Genomic DNA, 25,779 nt, shown 5'->3' with positions numbered 1-25,779 from the left:
CAAATATCTAAACCTGGATAGTCCTCCCATTAGAACCCTATTCTGTGTTCTGCATCGTTCTCTAACATTGGCAGCCTTAAGTGTAGCCATGGTGGTTTCCAATGGCCAGACTAACACAGGCCCCCCACTGTGTGCTCAGACAGCGTTCCCAGCAGATGAGCCCCCACACAGCTTTCATGGACCTGCAGTTGTCATACTGGGGACCTTATTACCCATGTACTGGAGTCAGGATACACAATGTGCAGTGAATTGTGTCATTTATTAAAGCCATAACAGAAATATATAAAAAAAAAATTATGAAAAACAAGATGCATACTAATTATTAGTAACATTACAGTAACAATGTCATCAGCTGCACAAATACTTCACTGCTATATGTTTTATTACAAAATAGGTTTATACAAAATATAAGGCGCAGCTGCAAAACTAACTGTGCTGTACATTACCATCCCCATAATCTATCCAGACACGCGGTGCACTGATACACACGCAGACACGGTGCACTGATACACACGCAGACACACACGGTGCACTGATACACACGGTGCACTGATACACACACGGTGCATGCGCAGACACGGTGCACTGATACACACACAGACAAATGGTGCACTGATACACACGCGGTGCACTGATACACACACACAGACACGGTCCACTGATACATGCGCAGACACACACAGTGCACTGATGCATGCGCAGACACACAAGGTGCACTGATACATGCGCAGACACACACGGTGCACTGATACAGACACGGTGCGCTGACACACTCGCAGACACAGACGGTGCACTGATACACACGCGGTGCACTGATACACACACACACAGACACGGTCCACTGATACACACGCATACACAGACAGTGCACTGATACACACAGACACACGCGGTGCACTGATACACACGTGGTGCACTGATACACACACAGCACTGATACACTCACAGACACAGACGGTGCACTGATACACACACAGACAGGGTGCACTGATACATGTGCAGACACACACGGTGCACTGATACACGTTCAGACACAGACAAATGGTGCACTGATACACGTGCACACAGACATGGTGCACTGATACACACACATACATAAACAAATGGTACACTGATACAGGCACAGACACACAGGGTGCACTGATACAGGCACAGACACACAGGGTGCACTGATAAACGCACAATGCACTGATACACACACACAGACAAATGGTGCACTGATACATGAGCAGACACACACGTAGTGTACCAGTATGACCAGAAACTTTCTGATTTTCCATCACACAAACACATAACACAAACCCTCTATATGCTCCGTCACAGAGGACTGCGTTGGGGCCGGACCCGCGGATACATCTGCAAGAGAGGAGGAAACATAAGTTAGTGGTGACACAAGTTAGGACATTGTGCAGACATAATATGGGATAGGCTTACACAAACGTATGTGACATCCAGGCAACGCTATAGGGCAGCACGGACGATGTAATGGTTAGCATTACTGCCTCACAGCACTGAGGTCATGGGTTCTATCCCCACCATGTGTTATATATACGGGGCAGTACGGACGGTGTAATGGTTACATTACTGCCTCACAGCACTGACGTCATGGGTTCTATCCCCAGCATGTGTTATATATACGGGGCAGTACGGATGGTGTAATGGTTATATTACTGCCTCTCAGTGCTGAGGTCATGGGTTCTATCCCCAGCATGTGTTATATATACGGGGCAGTACGGATGGTGTAATGGTTATATTACTGCCTCACAGCGCTGAGGTCATGGGTTCTATTCCCACCATGTGTTATATATACGGGCAGTACGGATGGTGTAATGGTTACATTACTGCCTCACAGCGCTGAGGTCATGGGTTCTATCCCCACCATGTGTTATATATACAGGGCAGTGCGGATGGTGTAATGGTTAACATTACTGCCTCACAGCGCTGAGGTCATGGGTTCTATTCCCACCATGTGTTATATATACGGGGCAGTACGGATGATGTAATGGTTAGTATTACTACCTCACAGCGCTGAGGTCATGGGTTCTATCCCCACCATGTGTTATATATACGGGGAAGTACGGACGGTGTAATGGTTACATTACTGCCTCACAGCACTGAGGTCATGGGTTCTATTCCCACCATGTGTTATATATACGGGGCAGTACGGACGTTGTAATGGTTACATTACTGCCTCACAGCACTGAGGTCATGGGTTCTATCCCCACCATGTGTTATATATACGGGGCAGTACGGATGGTGTAATGGTTAGCATTACTGCCTCACAGTGCTGAGGTCATGGGTTCTATCCCCACCATGTGTTATATATACGGGGCAGTACGGATGGTGTAATGGTTAGCATTACTGCCTCACAGCGCTGAGGTCATGGGTTCTATCCCCACCATGTGTTATATATACGGGGTAGTACGGACGGTGTAATGGTTAGCATTACTGCCTCACAGCACTGAGGTCATGGGTTCTATCCCCACCATGTGTTATATATACGGGGCAGTACGGTTGGTGTAATGGTTATAGCATTACTGCCTCACAGCACTGAGGTCATGGGTTCTATCCCCACCATGTGTTATATATACGAAGCAGTATGGATGGTGTAATGGTTAGCATTACTGCCTCACAGCACTGAGGTCATGGGTTCTATCCCCACCATGTGTTATATATACGGGGCAGTACGGACGGTGTAATGGTTAGCATTACTGCCTCACAGCACTGAGGTCATGGGTTCTATCCCCACCATGTGTTATATATATACGGGGCAATACGGATGGTGTAATGGTTATAGCATTACTGCCTCACAGCACTGAGGTCATGGGTTCTATCCCCACCATGTGTTATATATACGGGGCAGTACGGACGATGTAATGGTTAGCATTACTGCCTCACAGCACTGAGGTCATGGGTTCTATCCCCACCATGTGCTATATATACGGGGCAGTACGGATGGTGTAATGGTTAGCATTACTGCCTCACAGCACTGAGGTCATGGGTTCTATCCCCACCATGTGTTATATATACGTGGCAGTACAGATGGTGTAATGGTTACATTACTGCCTCACAGCACTGAGGTCATGGGTTCTATCCCCACCATGTGTTATATATACAGGGCAGTACGGACGGTGTAATGGTTATACTGCCTCACAGCGATGAGGTCATGGGTTCTATCCCCACCATGTGTTATATATACGGGGCAGTACGGATGGTGTAATGGTTACATTACTGCCTCACAGCGCTGAGGACATGGGTTCCATCCCGACCATGTGTTATATATACGGGGCAGTACGGATGGTGTAATGGTTAGCATTACTGCCTCACAGCACTGAGGTCATGGGTTCTATCCCCACCATGTGTTATATATACGGGGTAGTACGGACGGTGTAATGGTTAGCATTACTGCCTCACAGCACTGAGGTCATGGGTTCTATCCCCACCATGTGTTATATATACGGGGCAGTACGGATGGTGTAATGGTTAGCATTACTGCCTCACAGCACTGAGGTCATGGGTTCTATCCCCACCATGTGTTATATATACGTGGCAGTACAGATGGTGTAATGGTTACATTACTGCCTCACAGCACTGAGGTCATGGGTTCTATCCCCACCATGTGTTATATATACGGGGCAGTACGGACGGTGTAATGGTTATACTGCCTCACAGCGATGAGGTCATGGGTTCTATCCCAACCATGTGTTATATATACGGGGCAGTACGGATGGTGTAATGGTTACATTACTGCCTCACAGCGCTGAGGACATGGGTTCCATCCCGACCATGTGTTATATATACGGGGCAGTACGGATGGTGTAATGGTTAGCATTACTGCCTCACAGCACTGAGGTCATGTGTTCTATCCCCACCATGTGTTATATATACGGGGCAGTACGGACGATGTAATGGTTAGCATTACTGCCTCACAGCACTGAGGTCATGGGTTCTATCCCCACCATGTGTTATATATACGGGGCAGTACGGACGATGTAATGGTTAGCATTACTGCCTCACAGCACTGAGGTCATGGGTTCTATCCCCACCATGTGTTATATATACGGGGCAGTACGGACGGTGTAATGGTTACATTACTGCCTCACAGCACTGAGGTCATGGGTTCTATCCCCACCATGTGGTATATATACGAAGCAGTATGGATGGTGTAATGGTTACATTACTGCCTCACAGCGCTGAGGTCATGGGTTCTATCCCCACCATGTGTTATATATACGAAGCAGTATGGATGGTGTAATGGTTACATTACTGCCTCACAGCACTGAGGTCATGGGTTCTATCCCCACCATGTGTTATATATACGGGGCAGTACGGACGGTGTAATGGTTACATTACTGCCTCACAGCACTGAGGTCATGGGTTCTATCCCCACCATGTGTTATATATACGAAGCAGTACGGACGGTGTAATGGATAACATTACTGCCTCACAGCACAGTGCCAGAGAGAGAGAGAGCTGACCCTGGAGAGTGCAGAGGCCTGGAGGGACCCCCACGAGGGAGAATAGCCGGTGGCCGTCGGGAACCCGTCTGTCGCTGTTTTAACAGTCAGGATCCTAACGTCGGGTAAAATGACTGTTGGGATCCCGACTGTTGGGACCCCGTCCAGCACCCGGGCCAAAGAGAGAGATGGCCCTGAAGAGTGCAGAGACCTGACAGACGAGAAAACAGACGTGTATGTTCTGCTACCAGCCAGTGGGAGGAGCACTGGGATGTATGGGAATACAGACGTGTATGTTCTGCTACCAGCCAGTGGGAGGAGCACTGGGATGTATGGGAATACAGACGTGTATGTTCTGCTACCAGCCAGTGGGAGGAGCACTGGGATGTATGGGAATACAGACGTGTATGTTCTGCTACCAGCCAGTGGGAGGAGCACTGGGATGTATGGGAATACAGACGTGTATGTTCTGCTACCAGCCAGTGGGAGGAGCACTGGGATGTATGGGAATACAGACGTGTATGTTCTGCTACCAGCCAGTGGGAGGAGCACTGGGATGTATGGGAATGCAGATGTGTATGTTCTGCTACCAGCCAGTGGGAGGAGCACTGGGATGTATGGGAATACAGACGTGTATGTTCTGCTACCAGCCAGTGGGAGGAGTGGGAGGAGCACTGGGATGTATGGGAATACAGACGTGTATGTTCTGCTACCAGCCAGTGGGAGGAGCACTGGGATGTATGGGAATGCAGATGTGTATGTTCTGCTACCAGCCAGTGGGAGGAGCACTGGGATGTATGGGAATACAGACGTGTATGTTCTGCTACCAGCCAGTGGGAGGAGCACTGGGATGTATGGGAATACAGACGTGTATGTTCTGCTACCAGCCAGTGGGAGGAGCACTGGGATGTATGGGAATGCAGATGTGTATGTTCTGCTACCAGCCAGTGGGAGGAGCACTGGGATGTATGGGAATACAGACGTGTATGTTTTGCTACCAGCCAGTGGGAGGAGCACTGGGATGTATGGGAATACAGACGTGTATGTTCTGCTACCAGCCAGTGGGAGGAGCACTGGGATGTATGGGAATACAGACGTGTATGTTCTGCTACCAGCCAGTGGGAGGAGCACTGGGATGTATGGTAATACAGACGTGTATGTTCTGCTACCAGCCAGTGGGAGGAGCACTGGGATGTATGGGAATACAGACGTGTATGTTCTGCTACCAGCCAGTGGGAGGAGCACTGGGATGTATGGTAATACAGACGTGTATGTTCTGCTACCAGCCAGTGGGAGGAGCACTGGGATGTATGGGAATACAGACGTGTATGTTCTGCTACCAGCCAGTGGGAGGAGCACTGGGATGTATGGGAATACAGACGTGTATGTTCTGCTACCAGCCAGTGGGAGGAGCACTGGGATGTATGGGAATACAGTGATGTATGGGAATACAGACGTGTATGTTCTGCTACCAGCCAGTGGGAGGAGCACAGACTAGCTTTGAAAAAGCTGTAAAACAGTGAAACGCTGGCATTGGCATCTGCCATGCTGAGAAATGTCTATTAGCCTAAATTTGTTTACTGAAATGAAATGCTGCCTGTAAACTAATAGCAGCTAGTAACTAGAAAAGGGACAGTGTGATTTTGATGTAGTGTAACTAAATGACCAGAGGAGGGCGCCAAATGATCACAGTTCGTGACATTATCTGGTGATATTATAAATGAACTACTCCTTAGTTACAGGTGTCACCATCAATTTAAGGTGACCAGAAGAGGGCACCACAAGACCAGAATCTGTGCCAACAATTGATGTGATAAAACCTACTACCGTCAAATCACAATAACTGCTATGAAATAATTGAAAACATATCGCTGCAAATCATAAAGGATACAAAACCCGATACATAAATATTGTCCCTAATAAAGGTCATATCACTCGCAGCTAAATAACAGACGTCTCTCTCAGCCATGACACTGACCGTGTCATTTTTCGTCTATATCACACTATATTTATGTATGTTCGTGAATTGTTTGTGATTTTATCCTCTATTTTTTGCTGTTTTACCATAATTCTGATATAAAGGGAATATTATAAGAAAACTAATAAAAGTTAAAATTTCCAATTATTCATAGTGCGTTCCCATGAACAGTCCCTCTCTGTCTACCTGCTAGACTGAAGGGAACAGCACCCACACCACTGATCTAAAAGCCTGGGGTTACCAGTATCCAACAGGCAGGATCTAACAGGGCACTCAGCAGGAGAGCTTGCTGGAATACTTAAGGCCCTACACTACGCGATTTGGGCCCGATTTCACCCGATCTGCAGGCGGGGTAGTGGCAGGCGGGTACCGGAGAGCAGGGTCCGGGGGAGCTGCAGGCGGGGTAGTGGCAGGCGGGGACTGGAGAGCAGGGTCCGGGGGAGCTGCAGGCGGGGTAGTGGCAGGCGGGTACCGGAGAGCAGGGTCCGGGGGAGCTGCAGGCGGGGTAGTGGCAGGCGGGTACCGGAGAGCAGGGTCCGGGGGAGCTGCAGGCGGGGTAGTGGCAGGCGGGTACCGGAGAGCAGGGTCCGGGGGAGCTGCAGGCGGGGTAGTGGCAGGCGGGTACCGGAGAGCAGGGTCCGGGGGAGCTGCAGGCGGGGTAGTGGCAGGCGGGAACTGGAGAGCAGGGTCCGGGGGAGCTGCAGGCGGGGTAGTGGCAGGCGGGTACTGGAGAGCAGGGTCCGGGGGGAGCTGCAGGCGGGGTAGTGGCAGGCGGGGACCGGAGAGCAGGGTCCGGGGGAGCTGCAGGCGGGGTAGTGGCAGGCGGGTACCGGAGAGCAGGGTCCGGGGGAGCTGCAGGCGGGGTAGTGGCAGGCGGGTACCGGAGAGCAGGGTCCGGGGGAGCTGCAGGCGGGGTAGTGGCAGGCGGGGACTGGAGAGCAGGGTCCGGGGGAGCTGCAGGCGGGGTAGTGGCAGGCGGGTACCGGAGAGCAGGGTCCGGGGGAGCTGCAGGCGGGGTAGTGGCAGGCGGGGACTGGAGAGCAGGGTCCGGGGGGGAGCTGCAGGCGGGGTAGTGACAGGCGGGGACCGGAGAGCAGGGTCCGGGGGGGAGCTGCAGGCGGGGTAGCAACAGGGTCTGGGGTAGCGGCAGAGTGAGAGGCAAGAGGGGAGCGGAGACCGGAGTGCAGAGTACGTGGGAGCGTCGGGAGAATAGAAAACATCCTATTCCAAAGACTGGGCACCCGCTGATTGGATGAGAGCTCAGCCAATCAGCGGCCGGCCAGTCTTTTGAATCTTCCTATACCACGGACCCTTTCACTAGCCTGCCTGCAGCTCCCCCGGACCCTGCTCTCTGGTCCCCGCCTACCTCTACCATGGACCCTGCCGCTCCCCCAGGTTTACATGTTGCATCCAATTTATCACATGTAAAAATGGCACATCAAGTGCCAAAATCTTATCAAGCTCTCCCTTTGGACAAGTCGGCCTAATGTATGGGGGCCCATAGACCCAGACTGGAACAAACTGAACTCTGGAATAATCTCAGTGGTTAGCTAGGAACTCTGAGAATCTCTAGGAACATGGAAATAACCAGGAATATAGTAAGTGTATATCTATACAGGACTATAACAGGGCTAGAACCGGCAGGCTCTCAGTGCCAAATACCCAGTGGCTTAGGAGGCAGCCACACCCAGAGACTAAGTATGCATGGAAACAAGGCAAGATGGATCAGCCCAAACCCGGAGTGCTGATCCGGTGAGTAGATAGAAACTCCACAAACAACATAGGGGGTTATTCTAGTTCATTCTTTCTGACAAAATCCTTCTTAGATGGACAAAACCATGTGCACTGCAGGTGGGGCAGATGTTACTTGTGCAGAGAGAAATAGATTTGGGTGGGGTTTTTCTTCAAAGTGAGATCTATATTGCAGTGTAAAATAAAGCAGTCAGTATTTTCCCTGCCCAGAAACAAAATAACTCACCCAAATCTAATTCTATCTGCACATGTTACATCTGCCCCCCTGCAATGCACATGGTTTTGTCCATCTAAGAAGGATTTTGTCAGAAAGAATGAACTAGAATAAACCCCATAGTGACTGCTGCATTAAGACCGACCCGCCGGGAGTCTGCAATACCTGGGGGTGTTCCATCTGGTTTGCCACTGTCACTGTGTGTCCCTGCTAAGGAGAAAAAGGTGACATCCGTAATTTGGTCCAAAAGTGTGTCGGACATTTTTCATCAGTTTAAGAAGCTAGTTTAAGCTTCAGTTTCCCCCACCCTCACGGGGTCAGGTGCGAGCTGTCCTCCGTGTGGATTGAGGCACACAGTATATTGCCGAGGCATACAGTGGGTAAATAACTTGCACGGACAGTAAGCAGCGGCATTCCCAGGCTTTACACCGGGTTACTCCCAGACAGACTTATCCACTCCATTATATGCCTTTTATAAATTTATTTAAAAAAAATGGGTAAAACCAGCAATGCCACGGCCGCAGCTCGGCTTGAGAAATTTGCCAGATCACAGCCCGGCAACCCCCCACAGACCCCGTCCACAACCCCACATGCCACCCCGACGAAACATAAAAGTCCAGAGAAACCTACTGATCCTTGACGCTATCACCAACTCAGAACAACGTCTTTCTGGGCAAATTAAGGATCTTCAATCTGAAATTCTGTCCTTAAAGTCTGATCTTAGAGTGACAATTGAGCGCATTGATGAAGCTGAAAAACGTATATCGCTTCTGGAAGATACTAATACTAAATGGCTTAGGAAGTTGACCTACTGTACCCAGCAGACCTCTGAATTAAAAGTTAAATTGGTAGAGATGGAAGGAAGGTTGAGGCGCAACAACCTTAGATTTGTGGGTCTGCTGGAACATGCTGAGGGCCAAGACCCTCAAAAATTTGTGGAATCCTGGCTGATGGACACAGTCGGTAAAACGGCATTTACACCTCAATTTGCGGCCGAGCGGGCCCACAGAGTGCCTCCCTGACCTCCACCTCCTGGGGCCCCACCACGAACATTTATTGTAAAATTCCTATGTTTCGTGGACAGAGATATTGTGTTGCGCTCAATACAAGCTAATGGTCCATTGTTGTATAACGGAAATAAGATCTCTGTTTTTCCGGACTTTGCGCTTGAAGTGCAGAGGGAACGAGCTAAGTTTGGAGAGATAAAGAAAAAACTGCGCGAGCAGAACCTGAGCTACTCCATGATATTTCCATCCAAACTGAGCGTGGTGGACAATAACTCAACACATTTCTTCTCTCCCCCTAACGAGGCTGCTCAGTGGCTCGATACAAAATCTCTTGGCCTTAGGCAAATGGCGTCTATGTAGAGTTAGATAAAAAATATGTAACAAAGATAATGTAACCTGCTGGGGCGCTCTACCCGCTCAGGGGTGGCCCTTTTTGTGCTTTTCTTTTTTTTTTTTTTGGGGGGGGGGGGGATCAGGTATGCCTAGAGGGAATGGGTATACAGGGAGGGGGGGACCCGCTGGGAGACCGCTAAATCTGTAAAGTACTACTCTGTGTTTAGGACTATCTTTATTGATCTTTCTGAAGGCCCTGTTGAAGCGCAAATCAGCAATCCTGGATAAGGGTAGAAGGTTCTATATAATTGCTGTGTATAAAATAACTAATTCAGTATGGAGACCGTTAAATCCGAAATGCACCTCTATCTGTTTATGATTATTTTCACTGTTAAGGTGCAAACTAGGGATTCTGTGGTAAAAGTCTGGAGGGTTATGAGTAGATGGTACTATATAACCAATTTATAACTATTGTATATAAAATAATCAAAATAGTAAATGATTAAACGGTACTTATGTATTATCTGGGCTCCCATGTTAAATGCACCTCATTTTTTCATACCCCTACTATCCAACTACGCATGGAGTTGATTTTATATAGTGTGGCGAGCGCAGCGAGCCACCGTGCCCGAAGCGTGGCGAGCGCAGCGAGCCCCGCGAGGGGCCGCGGTCTCATAAGAAAAACGGGAGCCCAGATATTACATAAGTACCGATTAAACTACTAACTTGGAATATTAAGATTAATAAGATTAAACGCTCTTTGGTGATGAACCAGATACGCTCCTATGGGGCGGATATCGCCTGTCTATCAGAAACCCATTTAATAGGGGGCAAATTTATGGCCCTTAAGCAGCGCTGGGTTGGCATCGGGTTGAGATAGATCAGGGTGGTAGATATATCTTTTTGGATTGTATTGTTAACTCCTTTCCATTGGTATTACTAGCGGTATATGTCCCTCCTCCCTTTTCTTATGAAATACTTGTGAAAGCCATTACCTTTGCTGCAGGTAACCCCTCCGCATCGGTAATATGTGCAGGGGATTTTAATAATATTCTAGATCCACAATTGGATAGCTGGAGGGCGGGCTCCACCACAGTGGTTGGCGGTAGCACCTCTTTTTCGAATTTTATACAAGATGTTGGCTAGGTGGACATTTGGAGGGAGCGGAACCCCAAGGTATCGCAATTCTCTTGCTTCTCCTTATCGTACCAAACTTTTTCCAGAATTGATCTAATATTGGCATCCCGGGCCTTCATTTCCTCTGTTAGTAATATAGAATATGAACCCAGGGGTATATTTGATCACTCCCCCATAATTATGGAATTCTCGGATGAACTAGAAAGGGGTCAAGGTTTTTGGAAGTTAAACCCGTCATGGCTACATTATCTAGGACAAGAGAAGAGCATGAACAACCTCTGGCGTGAATTCTGGGTGGCCAATCAGGGATGGGCTAAGGCCGCAATGGAATGGGATTCATTTAAAGCTTTTATGCGAGGGGTATTCAGAAAACGTATAACTGAAATTAAGAGGCCAAGAAACAGAGATTAAAGGAGATGGAGGTGAAATGTTTAGTGTTAGAATCTGAATATTTAATAAATAAAACAGAAATAGCAAGGCAGAGTTGGCAAGAAGCTCAACAAATTTGGTTAGATGCAATCCAGGAGGATAACAATAAACTGTTGATCCATCAGTCCTGTAAGGCCTATCAAACATCCGATAAAACAGGGCATTACCTCGCATACCTGGCAAAAGCCGAAGCCCCTTCCTCCTGTATAGGTCCAATTAGTGATAAGCACGGTCAGCTGGTACAAAGAACTGTACTCCTCCGAGCTTAGGGTCACAGAGGATGAAATCCAGCTCCAGATAGAGCAGATCGAACTCCCCAGCCTTTCCCCAACTGATAGCCAAAACCTTGAACAACCATTAGATATTACTGAAGTCCACCAGGCCATAAATGAGCTCCCGGGGAGTAAAGCCCCCGGCCTAGATGGGATTCCAGTCCCTCAATTTCATGCCACCCTGACCCGCTGTTTCGATGAAGGCCAGATCCCTGCGTCAATGGTTGAGGCTAAAATTATAGTTATTCTAAAACAAGGGAAGGACCCTAGTCATTTAGACTCATGTCGACCCATATCCCTATTCTCAAACGAGGCCAAAATCCTCGCAAAAATCTTAGCTAATAGATTAAAAATATATATTTCTAAAATTGTTCATTCTAACCAATCAGGCTTCATGCCAGGTAAATCAACGTCGGCCAATTTGCGTAGATTATATACTCATTTACAGTTACCTGTGTAACCGGCGGTAGTGCTACCAAAGCTTTTGACGTGGTGGAGTGGCCATTTCTATGGGCTACCCTAAAAGCCTTTGGTATAGGGGATAATTTCATCAAGTGGGTGCAATTACTGTACAAATGCCCCACGGCTAGGGTGTCCCTGAATGGGTGGACGTCTCCCGCATTCAGGCTCTTTAGAGGCACCAGGCAGGCGTGTCCTCTATCCTGGCACACCACCGCTCTTGGACTTAGCTGACGCCCCAACCAGAATACTAGGGGAGTGCAATATTTGGGATCACGCTCCTGGACATTTTCCTGTCTATATCCTCCTGGCGCACATCTCACCAAATTCTAACGTGTCCTCTATCCCCCCTCTTATTTGCCCTTGCCTGCATGCTAAGGACCTACACTGATATTCGCGGTCTCCAGATGGCCCAGGGTACAGACGTGGTCTCTTTATACGCAGATGACGTGTTGTTTTTGACTAGAGGGCCTCACTCCCTGTCGTCATAAAATTGATTGCCGACTTCGGAAGTCTCTCCAGTTTTAAAATGAACTGGAATAAATCATACATCTTGTATCTCGGGACCACGCCGCCTCAGGGATTGCCTCCTCCATCCCCAGTGACATGGGCAAAACAATTCAAATATTTGGGGATACAGATAACGCGTAAATCTGAGGAATTTGTTCAGAATAATATCCTTCCAATGCTAAATAAATTGGATACTAAATTTAAATCATGGAGCAAATTACCTCTCACAGTTATGTGTCGGATCAATTTAATTAAAATGGTGGTGCTCCCTCAGCTGTTGTATTTAAAATCGAGCAATCCCCAATTTTCCTCCCCAAAAGCATATTCAGGAAATTTAATAGTAAACTCTTGTCCTTCATCTGGCATAACACTCGTCCAAAGGTCCAGCTAAATAAATTAACAATGGACAATGGGGTAGGGGGTATGGGGCTTCCAGATTTTCGCCTATACTATATATCTGCTATATCAGCTACGCCCGTGGTTAGTGGAGGACAGTGACATGGCGTTTGCCGTGGTCACGGTGGCTTCACCGAGTTGCCTTCCAAAAAATAGGATACTACAAACACACATTCAGACGAAGGATCCACCAATAGTGAAACAAGCTATAAAAATCTGGCAGGAGGCCAACAGAGTATAGATCCACTCCATCCTGCAACACCGGCCCTCCAGATGTTAATGAACTACACATCCCAGGATGCTTTGCATTAGTTTTGCTATGTGGCCATGCTGAAACTGATGCAAGGCATGCTGGGATGTGTAGTTCATCAACATCTGGAGGGCCAGTGTTGCCCAGCCCTGCTATCGACCATGGGTCTTCAACCTGTGGCCCTCCAGATGTTGTGAAACTACATGTCCCAACATGCATTGCCACTTTTTTTCCTATAAGAGCATGCCAAAAAACCTCAGGGCATGCTGGGACATGTAGTTCCACAACATCTGGAGGGCCACCGTTTAAGACCTGTGCTATAGACGATCCCCTAATGTTTAAGGAAGTTATTCCATTATAACCTTGGGCCAAGTAATCCTCTCTGGTCGGTTAAAAACCTTTGTGGAATTGAAAAGGGAATTCGGTCTCCCTAAATCACACCTTTACCGGTATTTGCAGTTGAAGGCAACAATGGGGGCACAGTTCCGGGGGGGCTTTCCAACCTTAGGAGAATCCCCGGTAAAAACAATAATAATAAGGACAGTTGAGGGAAAAAAATAGTCAGCAGAATATATAAACGACTTAACCGGGACAAGGGCCAGGATGGTATGGAAGCCTTGAGGTACAAGTGGGAGCAGGATGTTGGGCCAATGGGCCAATAGAAGAGGAAGATTGGCGATTTGCGGTCTCCAATATTGCACAGGCCACAAACGCACTTAGGGTACAACAAGTTCAATATTTTATAGTGCATAGAGTTTATATGTCAGCAACCCGTATGGTAAAATTTAACGGACATACATCCATACTGTGCCTGAAGTGTAACCAGTATGAGGGCACCTTCTTTCATCTCTTATGGCAGTGCCAAACGGTGTCTGCATTCTGGGCGGAAGTAATTCAAACCCTAGTGGACTCAGGAATACCCAGAGCAGGCTGTCTGCTTAATATAATACAACTGCAGCAGCTTGAGCCCGGTGACCGGCAGTATATTACAAACGTAATAATCGCCAGAAGCTGGATGCCAAAGAATGGCCCGAACCCAGCTTGCTGTTGGTGACTTAGGGGCCCATTTATCAATAAACCGCGATGTTTTCGCGATAATATCGATGAACATCGCATTAACATCGCATTGCGATGTTGTGCTGCATCACCTGGATTTATGAAGGGAGGTAGGCAGGGAGAGCAGCTGCGTAAACAAGCTGTTCCTGCGATCATCAGCGATGCAGAGGAGAAGTGTTTCTCACTCCCCTGGACACTCCCCCTTTTCACTAAGCCAATCAAGGCCTTTGTAGGTGGCATGTGAGGGGGAAGGGGGAGGGGACAGACTGGGGAGCAGCACTATCTTCTATCAGCGGCCATTGATTGTCCATTCATCCCTGCACCCGGTCACTGTATGTTTTCAAAGTCGGCGTGCTGGGAGGATTGACTGGGGACTAAGCTGCACTATATAAAACACAACCAGCGGCCGTTCCCCCCTGCACCCGGTCACTTATGTTTTCAAAGTCCGCCAGCGCCGCTCCCAGTCCCCCTTCACTGGTGTGCGGTCGCTGACTTTTGCGGCTAAATAAAAGCTTGATGGGGGACACGGTTCCAGTGGGGGCTCCTGCAGGGTGGATGGTCCTCTGGTCAGCGCTGCTGTGCTGGAGGATCAGCGCTGCTGTACTGAGGACACAAGCTGCCTCCTGTCGGGACCCCGCTCCGTGGGTAAAGTTGTCAGTATTGCTGAGCGGCAGGGCAGCACAGTGAGAGGTAAGGGAGGAGGGGACACTGGGGAGGGTTCTAACGCGACTTTCACAATGCGAGCTTATCTGCGATCAAGTTCTGAAAGAGAAATGCTTTCAGAACTTGATACATTTCAAAAGACTGCAGTTCCCATTGTAAACATAGGAACTGCGAAAACAGCATAGATGCGATATCCATGCCCTGCTTTTTGCGGTAATAATTGTGATAGCTATTTGATACATTTGTGGGATACTGAAATTTAGCGTTAAAGCCCGTTTTTCGCATTTTTTTGGTCAATATCTGCTTGATAAATGTGGCCCTTATACACTTAATATATAAGCAGAAACACGATGTATAAATAACACAAAATATGGCATCGGTGGTCCGAGCTCTTTCCCAGTGTACAGGAAATACACAGTAAATAAGGTAATAAATGGTATAGATATATATATATAGGATAAGATAGCCTCACTTTTAGTTTAATAAATTGTAGTAATTAACTAAATGGCACACAGTGCCTCGTAGAATGTATATCTTTTCACATAAAAAGCACGTTTCACAAACTACAAACATTAAGATGGATAAGATGAATTAGTTTGCACTTTATAAAGATTAGAATAATTGCACATGGCACTTTAAATATGGTTAATAAGTAATTATTATCACTTATATGTGGCACCCCACTGAAATATACGAAATAAAATGCACTAAATAAGTAGCTAAACTGAGTAAGAAAAGTCGGGTATGAAGAATAAGTGTATTGGCAAGGACACGTAACAGTAGGAATAAACATGATCCATCAGAGAGGCAGATTGGTCAACCAAGCGCCATGTAGAGTATGTCATGTATGATGTGACTTTTATATGTGTATGCTCATCAATGTGCACCAGACAATATATGAGCAATAGTATAAATTGGGCTAAAACAGCATAAGATGTTCAATTGTAGAGGCTTGGTAATTACAATGGCTGAGAAATATACGCATATTATGAAGTGAATAAAGAAACTAAAATATGTGTTGGAAAATGAAAAGTTTTCTAGGTGTACACAGATCATGTGGACTTTGATATAGGTTATATAGAGCCTATTGTGTTCTTCATAAAGAATATAGGTGGATAAAAATGAAATATAGCTGGAAAATAACCAGCAAAATGGCTACTGATGCATTACAAACCTAGAAAATGGCTGCCATAAACTGGGGCTAGAGCAAGAACGGACACTGATCAGGGGGAAGAAACCCAAAAGATGGCCGCTGGCTTCTAACAAACCAAAAATATGGCCGCCGTGATCTATTAATATACAAGGACTGGCCTATGACGGCAAACATGAAAAATGTTCACTGCTGTGATAATCATTGGATATTAAAAAGGAGGCTTGGTCTGCTGAATGCTGAAGAAAATGGCCACCGCAATAAAGTCCTCAGAATGAGGCTTGAACTGCGAAAAGATGGCCGCCGGGTTATAATAAACCAAAAACATGGCCGCTGCGACTTACTAGTACACAGGGATTGGCCTCTGACAGCAAACATGAAAAAATGGCCGCCGCTGTGTTACCAATGGACACTGAAAAGGAGGCTTTGTCCGCAAAATGTGGAAGAAGATGGCCGCCGCAATGAAGTCCTCAGAATGAGGCTTGAACCGCGAAATGCGGAAGTGAATGAAGCCCGCGAATCGGGAATGTATAAAAACGAACAGGGTGAAGTATGGGGTATCCAGCTGAGGAAGCCGCCGAATAGGAGGCGGAGAAATGCGTTCTGGAGCCTGTTCTAGCCCTGTTTTTATTGCCAGCCACCTGCATATCGGATTACAAATACCCCACTTGGAATCTTTTGGGGTGGACCCAGACCTGGAACCTGTCTCCTACAAATAAGGAGAGACAAATCATCAATTGCATTTCAGCAAATATCAGTGCTCAGCTATAGGACCGGGACTTCCACAGAGGAAAACTACAGTAGATGCGGGACTGGTAACTATTGCTCATTATATAGACTGTGGCCGAATAGGCTGTGGCCGAATAGGCTGTGTGCATGGTTTAGCTGTGTGCATAATAGTTTTGAAGTGCATCATTTTTAAAGTGCGGCATAATTTAAATATAACTGTGGCGTTATACTGGCGTTCAGCTTATCCTGAATGAACTGACTTCTCTTCTCATCTCTTTTCATCAAGGTAACCAGCTTGGCTGCAGATGATTCTACCCTCTGTCCTAGATTGATTGATATTGTCATAGGTAACCAGCTTGGCTGCAGATGATTCTACCCTCTGTCCTAGATTGATTGATATTGTCATAGGTAACCAGCTTGGCTGCAGATGATTCTACCCTCTGTCCTAGATTGATTGATATTGTCATAGGTAACCAGCTTGGCTGCAGATGATTCTACCCTCTGTCCTAGATTGATTGATATTGTCATAGGTAACCAGCTTGGCTGCAGATGATTCTACCCTCTGTCCTAGATTGATTGATATTGTCATAGGTAACCAGCTTGGCTGCAGATGATTCTACCCTCTGTCCTAGATTGATTGATATTGTCATAGGTAACCAGCTTGGCTGCAGATGATTCTACCCTCTGTCCTAGATTGATTGATATTGTCATAGGTAACCAGCTTGGCTGCAGATGATTCTACCCTCTGTCCTAGATTGATTGATATTGTCATAGGTAACCAGCTTGGCTGCAGATGATTCTACCCTCTGTCCTAGATTGATTGATATTGTCATAGGTAACCAGCTTGGCTGCAGATGATTCTACCCTCTGTCCTAGATTGATTGATATTGTCATAGGTAACCAGCTTGGCTGCAGATGATTCTACCCTCTGTCCTAGATTGATTGATATTGTCATAGGTAACCAGCTTGGCTGCAGATGATTCTACCCTCTGTCCTAGATTGATTGATATTGTCATAGGTAACCAGCTTGGCTGCAGATGATTCTACCCTCTGTCCTAGATTGATTGATATTGTCATAGGTAACCAGCTTTCTACATACTTGGTCTGGCTGGGCTGCAGATTATTACACCTCAGGTGCTGGATGTATTTAAATGCTTTGGTAATTGATCATTCTGCACACTGCTTTAGATATCAGAAATGTGTTTTTGACAAACTTAATTTTGCAAGTTAAAAAGCAAATCTCTGTTGCCTATGTGAAGGGAGGAATATCTTATAACTCTTAACGACACATGCTATCTTGGAATGCATGGATGTTTATGTAAGCCCCTTTTATTACCATTCATTGTAGTAGGGGGGTTGGGGTTTCTCTATACGTCCTCTCTGGGTGAGCTCATTTGCTCACTCGACTTCCACTATCACATCTATGCTGATAACACTGAAATCTACCTCTCCTCTCCTGATCTCTCTCCCTCTATCCTCACTCATATCTCCAACTGTCTCTCTGCTGTCTACTCTTGGATGACCCAGCTCTTTTTTAGACTTAAAATATCAAGGACTAAGCTGACCCCTTCCCACCCTCCTGCATAAAACCTGACCATCTCTCATACTAACCTGTTTATGCCCACTTCTTTCCCTTCTGTGTCACCCCTGTCTGTCTAACCCTCCCCTTTAGAATGTAAGCTCTTACGAGCAGGGCCCTCTCTCCTCATGTGCCTTTCTTAGAATATATAAACCACTGCCACCCTGATGATTGCTTCAGTGTCCTGTCCCCTGATGCAACTATCCATATTAACCATGTACTTGTCCTAAATGGTCTTGTGCTGTAATTTGTTATGTGTTTTTGCTAATAACTATGCTCTGTAAAGCGCTGCGGAATTTGTGTGCGCTATATAAGAAACTGTTAATAAATAAATAAATAAATTATACTAAAGTAATATTGTCTCAGCCAATAGTGCAGCCATACAAGCCTAACAGCCAGCCCATGCCTTATGTGTTTTATGTTGTATGTCTTGTTTGTCCTATTTGAGTGTTATGAAATGTGCATTTTTACTGTGTAATATATGACCTTTTATTAAAAGAAGGATTTTTTACTTTTTCAATATTACCTTGTCAATTCATTGTTGAGTGGAGCAGCGCCACCTAGTGGTCGTAGTTAATATCCCCACACACTCCCTTGGTTTCCTTCTGACAGAGTCACACATACACTCTGGGCAGTATTCAATGTGATTATTCTCCGTGCATGGCGAGCGGTTTTTTTCGCTCGCCATGCACTCGCCGTGTTTTTGTGGAGATTCTCCGTCACGGCACTTTATACACTATTCAATGTGACTGATACTCGCCGCCCCTCGCGGCGAGTATCAGCCAATCCGGCGTATGAGGTGACGCCGCAGGGAGCCCGAGGATGGTGGCAGGCAGGGAGATGGAAATCTCCCTGCCTGCCCCAGAACGTATGTGGGGGGGAGGTGGGCTCCCCGGGAGCCAGGCAGCACAGGCTGCCCCCCGGGAGAGCCAGCAGCGAACCAGGTATTCACTGCACCCGATCGTGCATATGTAATGATCGGGTGCAGTGAATATATGAATATCTAATGAGCGGCTCGGCTCCCGGCCAATTGCTGGCTGCTCTGTGTAAAAAAAAAAAAAAAAAATTAAATATATATTCATGTGCTATAAGCACATGAATAAAAATAGCATGACCCTTCTCAGAATAAAATTCCTGATTTTTTTACACCAAAATTTAAAAAAAAACTTTTATTGTAAAAGTTCACATTCCACTTCTCCATGAAAAGATGGCGATTTGCTACACGGAGAGACACGGCGAAAATACCTTAGAAAGATGGCGAGAAGTGCACATTGAATAGGGTTGCTCGCTTTTTGAGAGCAAAAGTCTCCATCCAACGCGAGAAAAGCACAAACTCGCCATAAAACACGGAGAATATTTCTCATTGAATACCGCCCTCTGTACAGGTGGCAGCAGCTCTAAGGGTCTGATCCCCCTGTCTAATACAGCCAGCGCTACTGAGCGATTAATGCACTCCCTTCCTTTTCGCTGCTCATCAATGTGATTGTTTTGTCAAGTGTGTTTAAAACGAAATAAAGAATATTTATTAAAAAATAAATAAAAAAAGGTAACAGATCCAAGCGCAACACACCTGATACCGGGGTATTATATACATGCATGTGTAACATTTCACATCTGACATCTAATAATAATTATAAACGTATGATCTCACAGTGTCCTTACCCCAAAGTAGTTTCGGGGGACGTACCCCTCCCGTCCACACAGAGCAGCCCACCACCAATTGCCTCCTTCGCCATCCTTCCTTAGAACAGTGACGGAGTCCCCCTCGCGTAGGGACAGTTCATCAGAAAACTCTGCGGTGTAGTCCCACAGGGCATAGACAACTCCACTCTGCGTCTCCCCCATACACTGCTCCACCTCTGTGAGAAGGGAAAGGAGTTGATGAGTGACGGAGGTAGAAGGGGGAGAGAGGAGGAACATTGCAGACAATAGTTACCTGTTAGATAGGTGAGACATTCTTTGTAGCCTTCCTTGTAGGGATCACACCTCTCCACGGCCAGGGTGCCATCACTGTATGTTGTAGCAAAGATGGCCGCCCCGTGGCGCACCAACACGGAGCATATCTGGAGGTCGTTACAGGAAGCCGCGCAGTGTAGAGGAGTCCTAGAGAAAGAAACGTATTGCCGTCACACATTCCCCTCACATCAGCCATGACCTGACCCAGCAGTGTCCCCTCTCTCACCAGCCATGGCTGTCTGCCGCATTGACGTTTGCACCACTGCTGATCAGCAGGCTGACAATATGGAAATTGGCCCCACAGATGGCGTTGTGCAGCGCGGTAATACCCTCTTCATTTGGCTGACTTGGGTCATTAACCTGATGAAAGAGAAGAAATTAGCAGCCTGAGGAACTGTCCGCAGATATAGGACACCATACGCCTGGCGCAGAACTGTCCGCAGATATAGGACACCATACGGCGGGCGCAGAACTGTCCGCAGATACAGGACACCATACGCCGGGCGCAGAACTGTCCGCAGATATATGACACCATACGCCTGGCGCAGAACTGTCCGCAGATATAGGACACCATACGCCTGGCGCAGAACTGTCCGCAGATATATGACACCATACGCCGGGCGCAGAACTGTCCGCAGATATATGACACCATACGCCTGGCGCAGAACTGTCCGCAGATATAGAACACCATACGCCTGGCGCAGAACTGTCCGCAGATATAGGACACCATACGCCTGGCGCAGAACTGTCCGCAGATATATGACACCATACGCCTGGCGCAGAACTGTCCGCAGATATATGACACCATACGCCGGGCGCAGAACTGTCCGCAGATATAGGACACCATACGCCGGGCGCAGAACTGTCCGCAGATATATGACACCATACGCCGGGCGCAGAACTGTCCGCAGATATATGACACCATACGCCTGGCGCAGAACTGTCCGCAGATATAGGACACCATACGCCTGGCGCAGAACTGTCCGCAGATATAGGACACCATACGCCTGGCGCAGAACTGTCCGCAGATATAGGACACCATACGCCGGGCGCAGAACTGTCCGCAGATATAGGACACCATACGCCGGGCGCAGAACTATCCGCAGATATAGGACACCATACGCCTGGCGCAGAACTGTCCGCAGATATAGGACACCATACGCCGGGCGCAGAAATGTCCGCAGATATATGACACCATACGCCTGGCGCAGAACTGTCCGCAGATATAGGACACCATACGCCTGGCGCAGAACTGTCCGCAGATATAGGACACCATACGCCGGGCGCAGAAATGTCCGCAGATATATGACACCATACGCCTGGCGCAGAACTGTCCGCAGATATAGGACACCATACGCCTGGCGCAGAACTGTCCGCAGATATATGACACCATACGCCTGGCGCAGAACTGTCCGCAGATATAGGACACCATACGCCTGGCGCAGAACTGTCCGCAGATATAGGACACCATACGCCGGGCGCAGAACTGTCCGCAGATATAGGACACCATACGCCTGGCGCAGAACTGTCCGCAGATATAGGACACCATACGCCGGGCGCAGAACTGTCCGCAGATATATGACACCATACGCCGGGCGCAGAACTGTCCGCAGATATAGGACACCATACGCCGGGCGCAGAACTGTCCGCAGATATAGGACACCATACGCCGGGCACAGAACTGTCCGCAGATATATGACACCATACGCCTGGCGCAGAACTGTCCGCAGATATATGACACCATACGCCTGGCGCAGAACTGTCCGCAGATATAGGACACCATACGCCTGGCGCAGAACTGTCCGCAGATATAGGACACCATACGCCTGGCGCAGAACTGTCCGCAGATATAGGACACCATACGCCGGGCGCAGAACTGTCCGCAGATATATGACACCATACGCCGGGCGCAGAACTGTCCGCAGATATATGACACCATACGCCTGGCGCAGAACTGTCCGCAGATATAGGACACCATACGCCTGGCGCAGAACTGTCCGCAGATATAGGACACCATACGCCTGGCGCAGAACTGTCCGCAGATATACGACACCATACGCCTGGCGCAGAACTGTCCGCAGATATAGGACACCATACGCCGGGCGCAGAACTGTCCGCAGATATATGACACCATACGCCGGGCGCAGAACTGTCCGCAGATATAGGACACCATACGCCGGGCGCAGAACTGTCCGCAGATATATGACACCATACGCCGGGCGCAGAACTGTCCGCAGATATATGACACCATACGCCTGGCGCAGAACTGTCCGCAGATATAGGACACCATACGCCTGGCGCAGAACTGTCTGCAGATATAGGACACCATACGCAGGGCGCAGAACTGTCCGCAGATATATGACACCATACGCCGGGCGCAGAACTGTCCGCAGATATATGACACCATACGCCTGGCGCAGAACTGTCCGCAGATATAGGACACCATACGCCGGGCGCAGAACTGTCCGCAGATATAGGACACCATACGCCGGGCGCAGAACTGTCCGCAGATATAGGACACCATACGCCTGGCGCAGAACTGTCCGCAGATATAGGACACCATACGCCGGGCGCAGAACTGTCCGCAGATATATGACACCATACGCCGGGCGCAGAACTGTCCGCAGATATAGGACACCATACGCCTGGCGCAGAACTGTCCGCAGATATACGACACCATACGCCTGGCGCAGAACTGTCCGCAGATATATGACACCATACGCCTGGCGCAGAACTGTCCGCAGATATATGACACCATACGCCTGGCGCAGAACTGTCCGCAGATATAGGACACCATACGCCTGGCGCAGAACTGTCCGCAGATATAGGACACCATACGCCTGGCGCAGAACTGTCCACAACTCCGATCTGGTGCTCGTACACATACTAGGGGAATAGATACAGGACACCATACGCCTGGCGCAGAACTGTCCGCAGCTCCGATCTGGTGCTCGTACACATACGAGGGGAATAGATACAGGACACCATACGCCTGGCGCAGAACTGTCCGCAGCTCCGATCTGGTGCTCGTACACATACTAGGGGAATAGATACAGGACACCATACGCCTGGCGCAGAACTGTCCGCAGCTCCGATCTGGTGCTCATACACATACTAGGGGAATAGATACAGGACACCATACGCCTGGCGCAGAACTGTCCGCAGCTCCGATCTGGTGCTCGTACACATACTAGGGGAATAGATACAGGACACCATACGCCTGGCGCAGAACTGTCTGCAGCTCCGATCTGGTGCTCGTACACATACTAGGGGAATAGATATAGGACACCATACGCCTGGCGCAGAACTGTCCGCAGCTCCGATCTGGTGCTCGTACACATACTAGGGGAATAGATACAGGACACCATACGCCTGGCGCAGAACTGTCCGCAGCTCCGATCTGGTGCTCGTACACATACTAGGGGAATAGATACAGGACACCATACGCCTGGCGCAGAACTGTCCGCAGCTCCGATCTGGTGCTCGTACACATACTAGGGGAATAGATATAGGACACCATACGCCTGGCGCAGAACTGTCCGCAGCTCCGATCTGGTGCTCGTACACATACTAGGGGAATAGATACAGGACACCATACGCCTGGCGCAGAACTGTCCGCAGCTCCGATCTGGTGCTCGTACACATACTAGGGGAATAGATACAGGACACCATACGCCTGGCGCAGAACTGTCCGCAGCTCCGATCTGGTGCTCGTACACATACTAGGGGAATAGATACAGGACACCATACGCCTGGCGCAGAACTGTCCGCAGCTCCGATCTGGTGCTCGTACACATACTAGGGGAATAGATACAGGACACCATACGCCTGGAGTGTTGTACATACCTCTCTGAGAGCCTGGGATACCACATCCAGCTCTCCTGTAAGTGCTCCGTCTAGCAGCAAGATCAGGGGGTCTAGGCGGGCTCGTCTGGGCCGGGACTTGTTTGGGGAATTACGACCTTTTAAAGCTGAACGAAGTCCCTGATGGGGAGAGAGAATAAGTCGTTAAACCATCGCTCCCTGAACTGTACATACGGCAAACCTACCGATCGTGGGACAGAACACGATGGTTACTGATCCGATAACAGACGCACCCAGGTCCTGGCTGAGACTTCATATGTAGGAACCAGGGGGAGACTGAGCTGCATCTCCTATGTGTACAGCACTACAAGTCCCAGCAACACCAGATTATGACCAAATTATTCAGTGTGCCCTCTCTCCTATAGTTGGGATGCCAAATACATCAATACAATGCACCCCAACCCCATATCTCCACCGATACAACGCGCCCCAACCCCATATCTCCCCCGATACAATGCACCCCAACACTATATCTCCACCGATACAATGCTCCCCAACCCCATATCTCCCCCGATACAATGCACCCCAACACTATATCTCCACCGATACAATGCACCCCAACCCCATATCTCCACCGATACAATGCACCCCAACCCCATATCTCCCCCGATACAATGCACCCCAACCCCATATCTCCACCGATACAATGCACCCCAACACTATATCTCCACCGATACAAAGCTCCCCAACCCCATATCTCCCCCGATACAATGCACCCCAACACTATATCTCCACCGATACAATGCACCCCAACCCCATATCTCCCCCGATACAATGCGCCCCAACCCCATATCTCCACCGATACAATGCGCCCCAACCCCATATCTCCACCGATACAATGCGCCCCAACCCCATATCTCCACCGATACAATGCACCCCAACCCCATATCTCCACCGATACAATGCACCCCAACCCCATATCTCCACCGATACAACGCGCCCCAACCCCATATCTCCACCGATACAATGCACCCCATCCCCATATCTCCACCGATACAATGCACCCCAACACTATATCTCCACCGATACAACGCGCCCCAACCCCATATCTCCACCGATACAACGCGCCCCAACCCCATATCTCCACCGATACAACGCACCCCAACCCCATATCTCCCCCGATACAATGCACCCCAACCCCATATCTCCCCCGATACAATGCACCCCAACCCCATATCTCCACCGATACAACGCACCCCAACCCCATATCTCCACCGATACAACGCGCCCCAACCCCATATCTCCACCGATACAACGCACCCCAACCCCATATCTCCACCGATACAATGCACCCCAACACTATATCTCCACCGATACAATGCACCCCAACCCCATATCTCCACCGATACAATGCACCCCAACCCCATATCTCCACCGATACAACGCGCCCCAACCCCATATCTCCACCGATACAATGCACCCCAACCCCATATCTCCACCGATACAACGCGCCCCAACCCCATATCTCCACCGATACAATGCACCCCATCCCCATATCTCCACCGATACAATGCACCCCAACACTATATCTCCACCGATACAACGCGCCCCAACCCCATATCTCCACCGATACAACGCGCCCCAACCC

At 48.5% G+C, this 25,779-nt stretch overlaps 1 protein-coding gene across 3 annotated transcripts in view; it reads right to left on the bottom strand.

Annotated features, from left to right (window-relative positions):
• Window positions 1–240: 240 nt before the first annotated feature.
• PPP1R13L (protein phosphatase 1 regulatory subunit 13 like) overlaps window positions 241–25,779 on the bottom strand; it is an 85,551-nt gene continuing 60,012 nt past the window's right edge. For all 3 annotated transcript variants that reach the window (XM_083160416.1, XM_083160417.1, XM_083160418.1), the window contains exons 8-12: window positions 24,174–24,311; window positions 20,554–20,687; window positions 20,308–20,474; window positions 20,034–20,230; window positions 241–1,356 (exon numbers count right to left, since the gene is read on the bottom strand). In XM_083160416.1, coding sequence (XP_083016542.1) covers window positions 1,318–1,356; window positions 20,034–20,230; window positions 20,308–20,474; window positions 20,554–20,687; window positions 24,174–24,311 — 675 coding nt within the window. In that variant the 3' untranslated portion in view covers window positions 241–1,317. The remainder of the gene's footprint in view (window positions 1,357–20,033; window positions 20,231–20,307; window positions 20,475–20,553; window positions 20,688–24,173; window positions 24,312–25,779) is intronic.

The sequence above is a fragment of the Crinia signifera genome, chromosome 9, assembly GCF_055691185.1.
Source record: "Crinia signifera chromosome 9, ASM5569118v1, whole genome shotgun sequence".
Classification (NCBI taxonomy): Eukaryota; Metazoa; Chordata; class Amphibia; order Anura; family Myobatrachidae; genus Crinia; species Crinia signifera.
The sequence above is the reverse complement of the archived record's forward strand: the minus strand, read 5'-3'. Positions and strand labels throughout refer to the sequence as shown.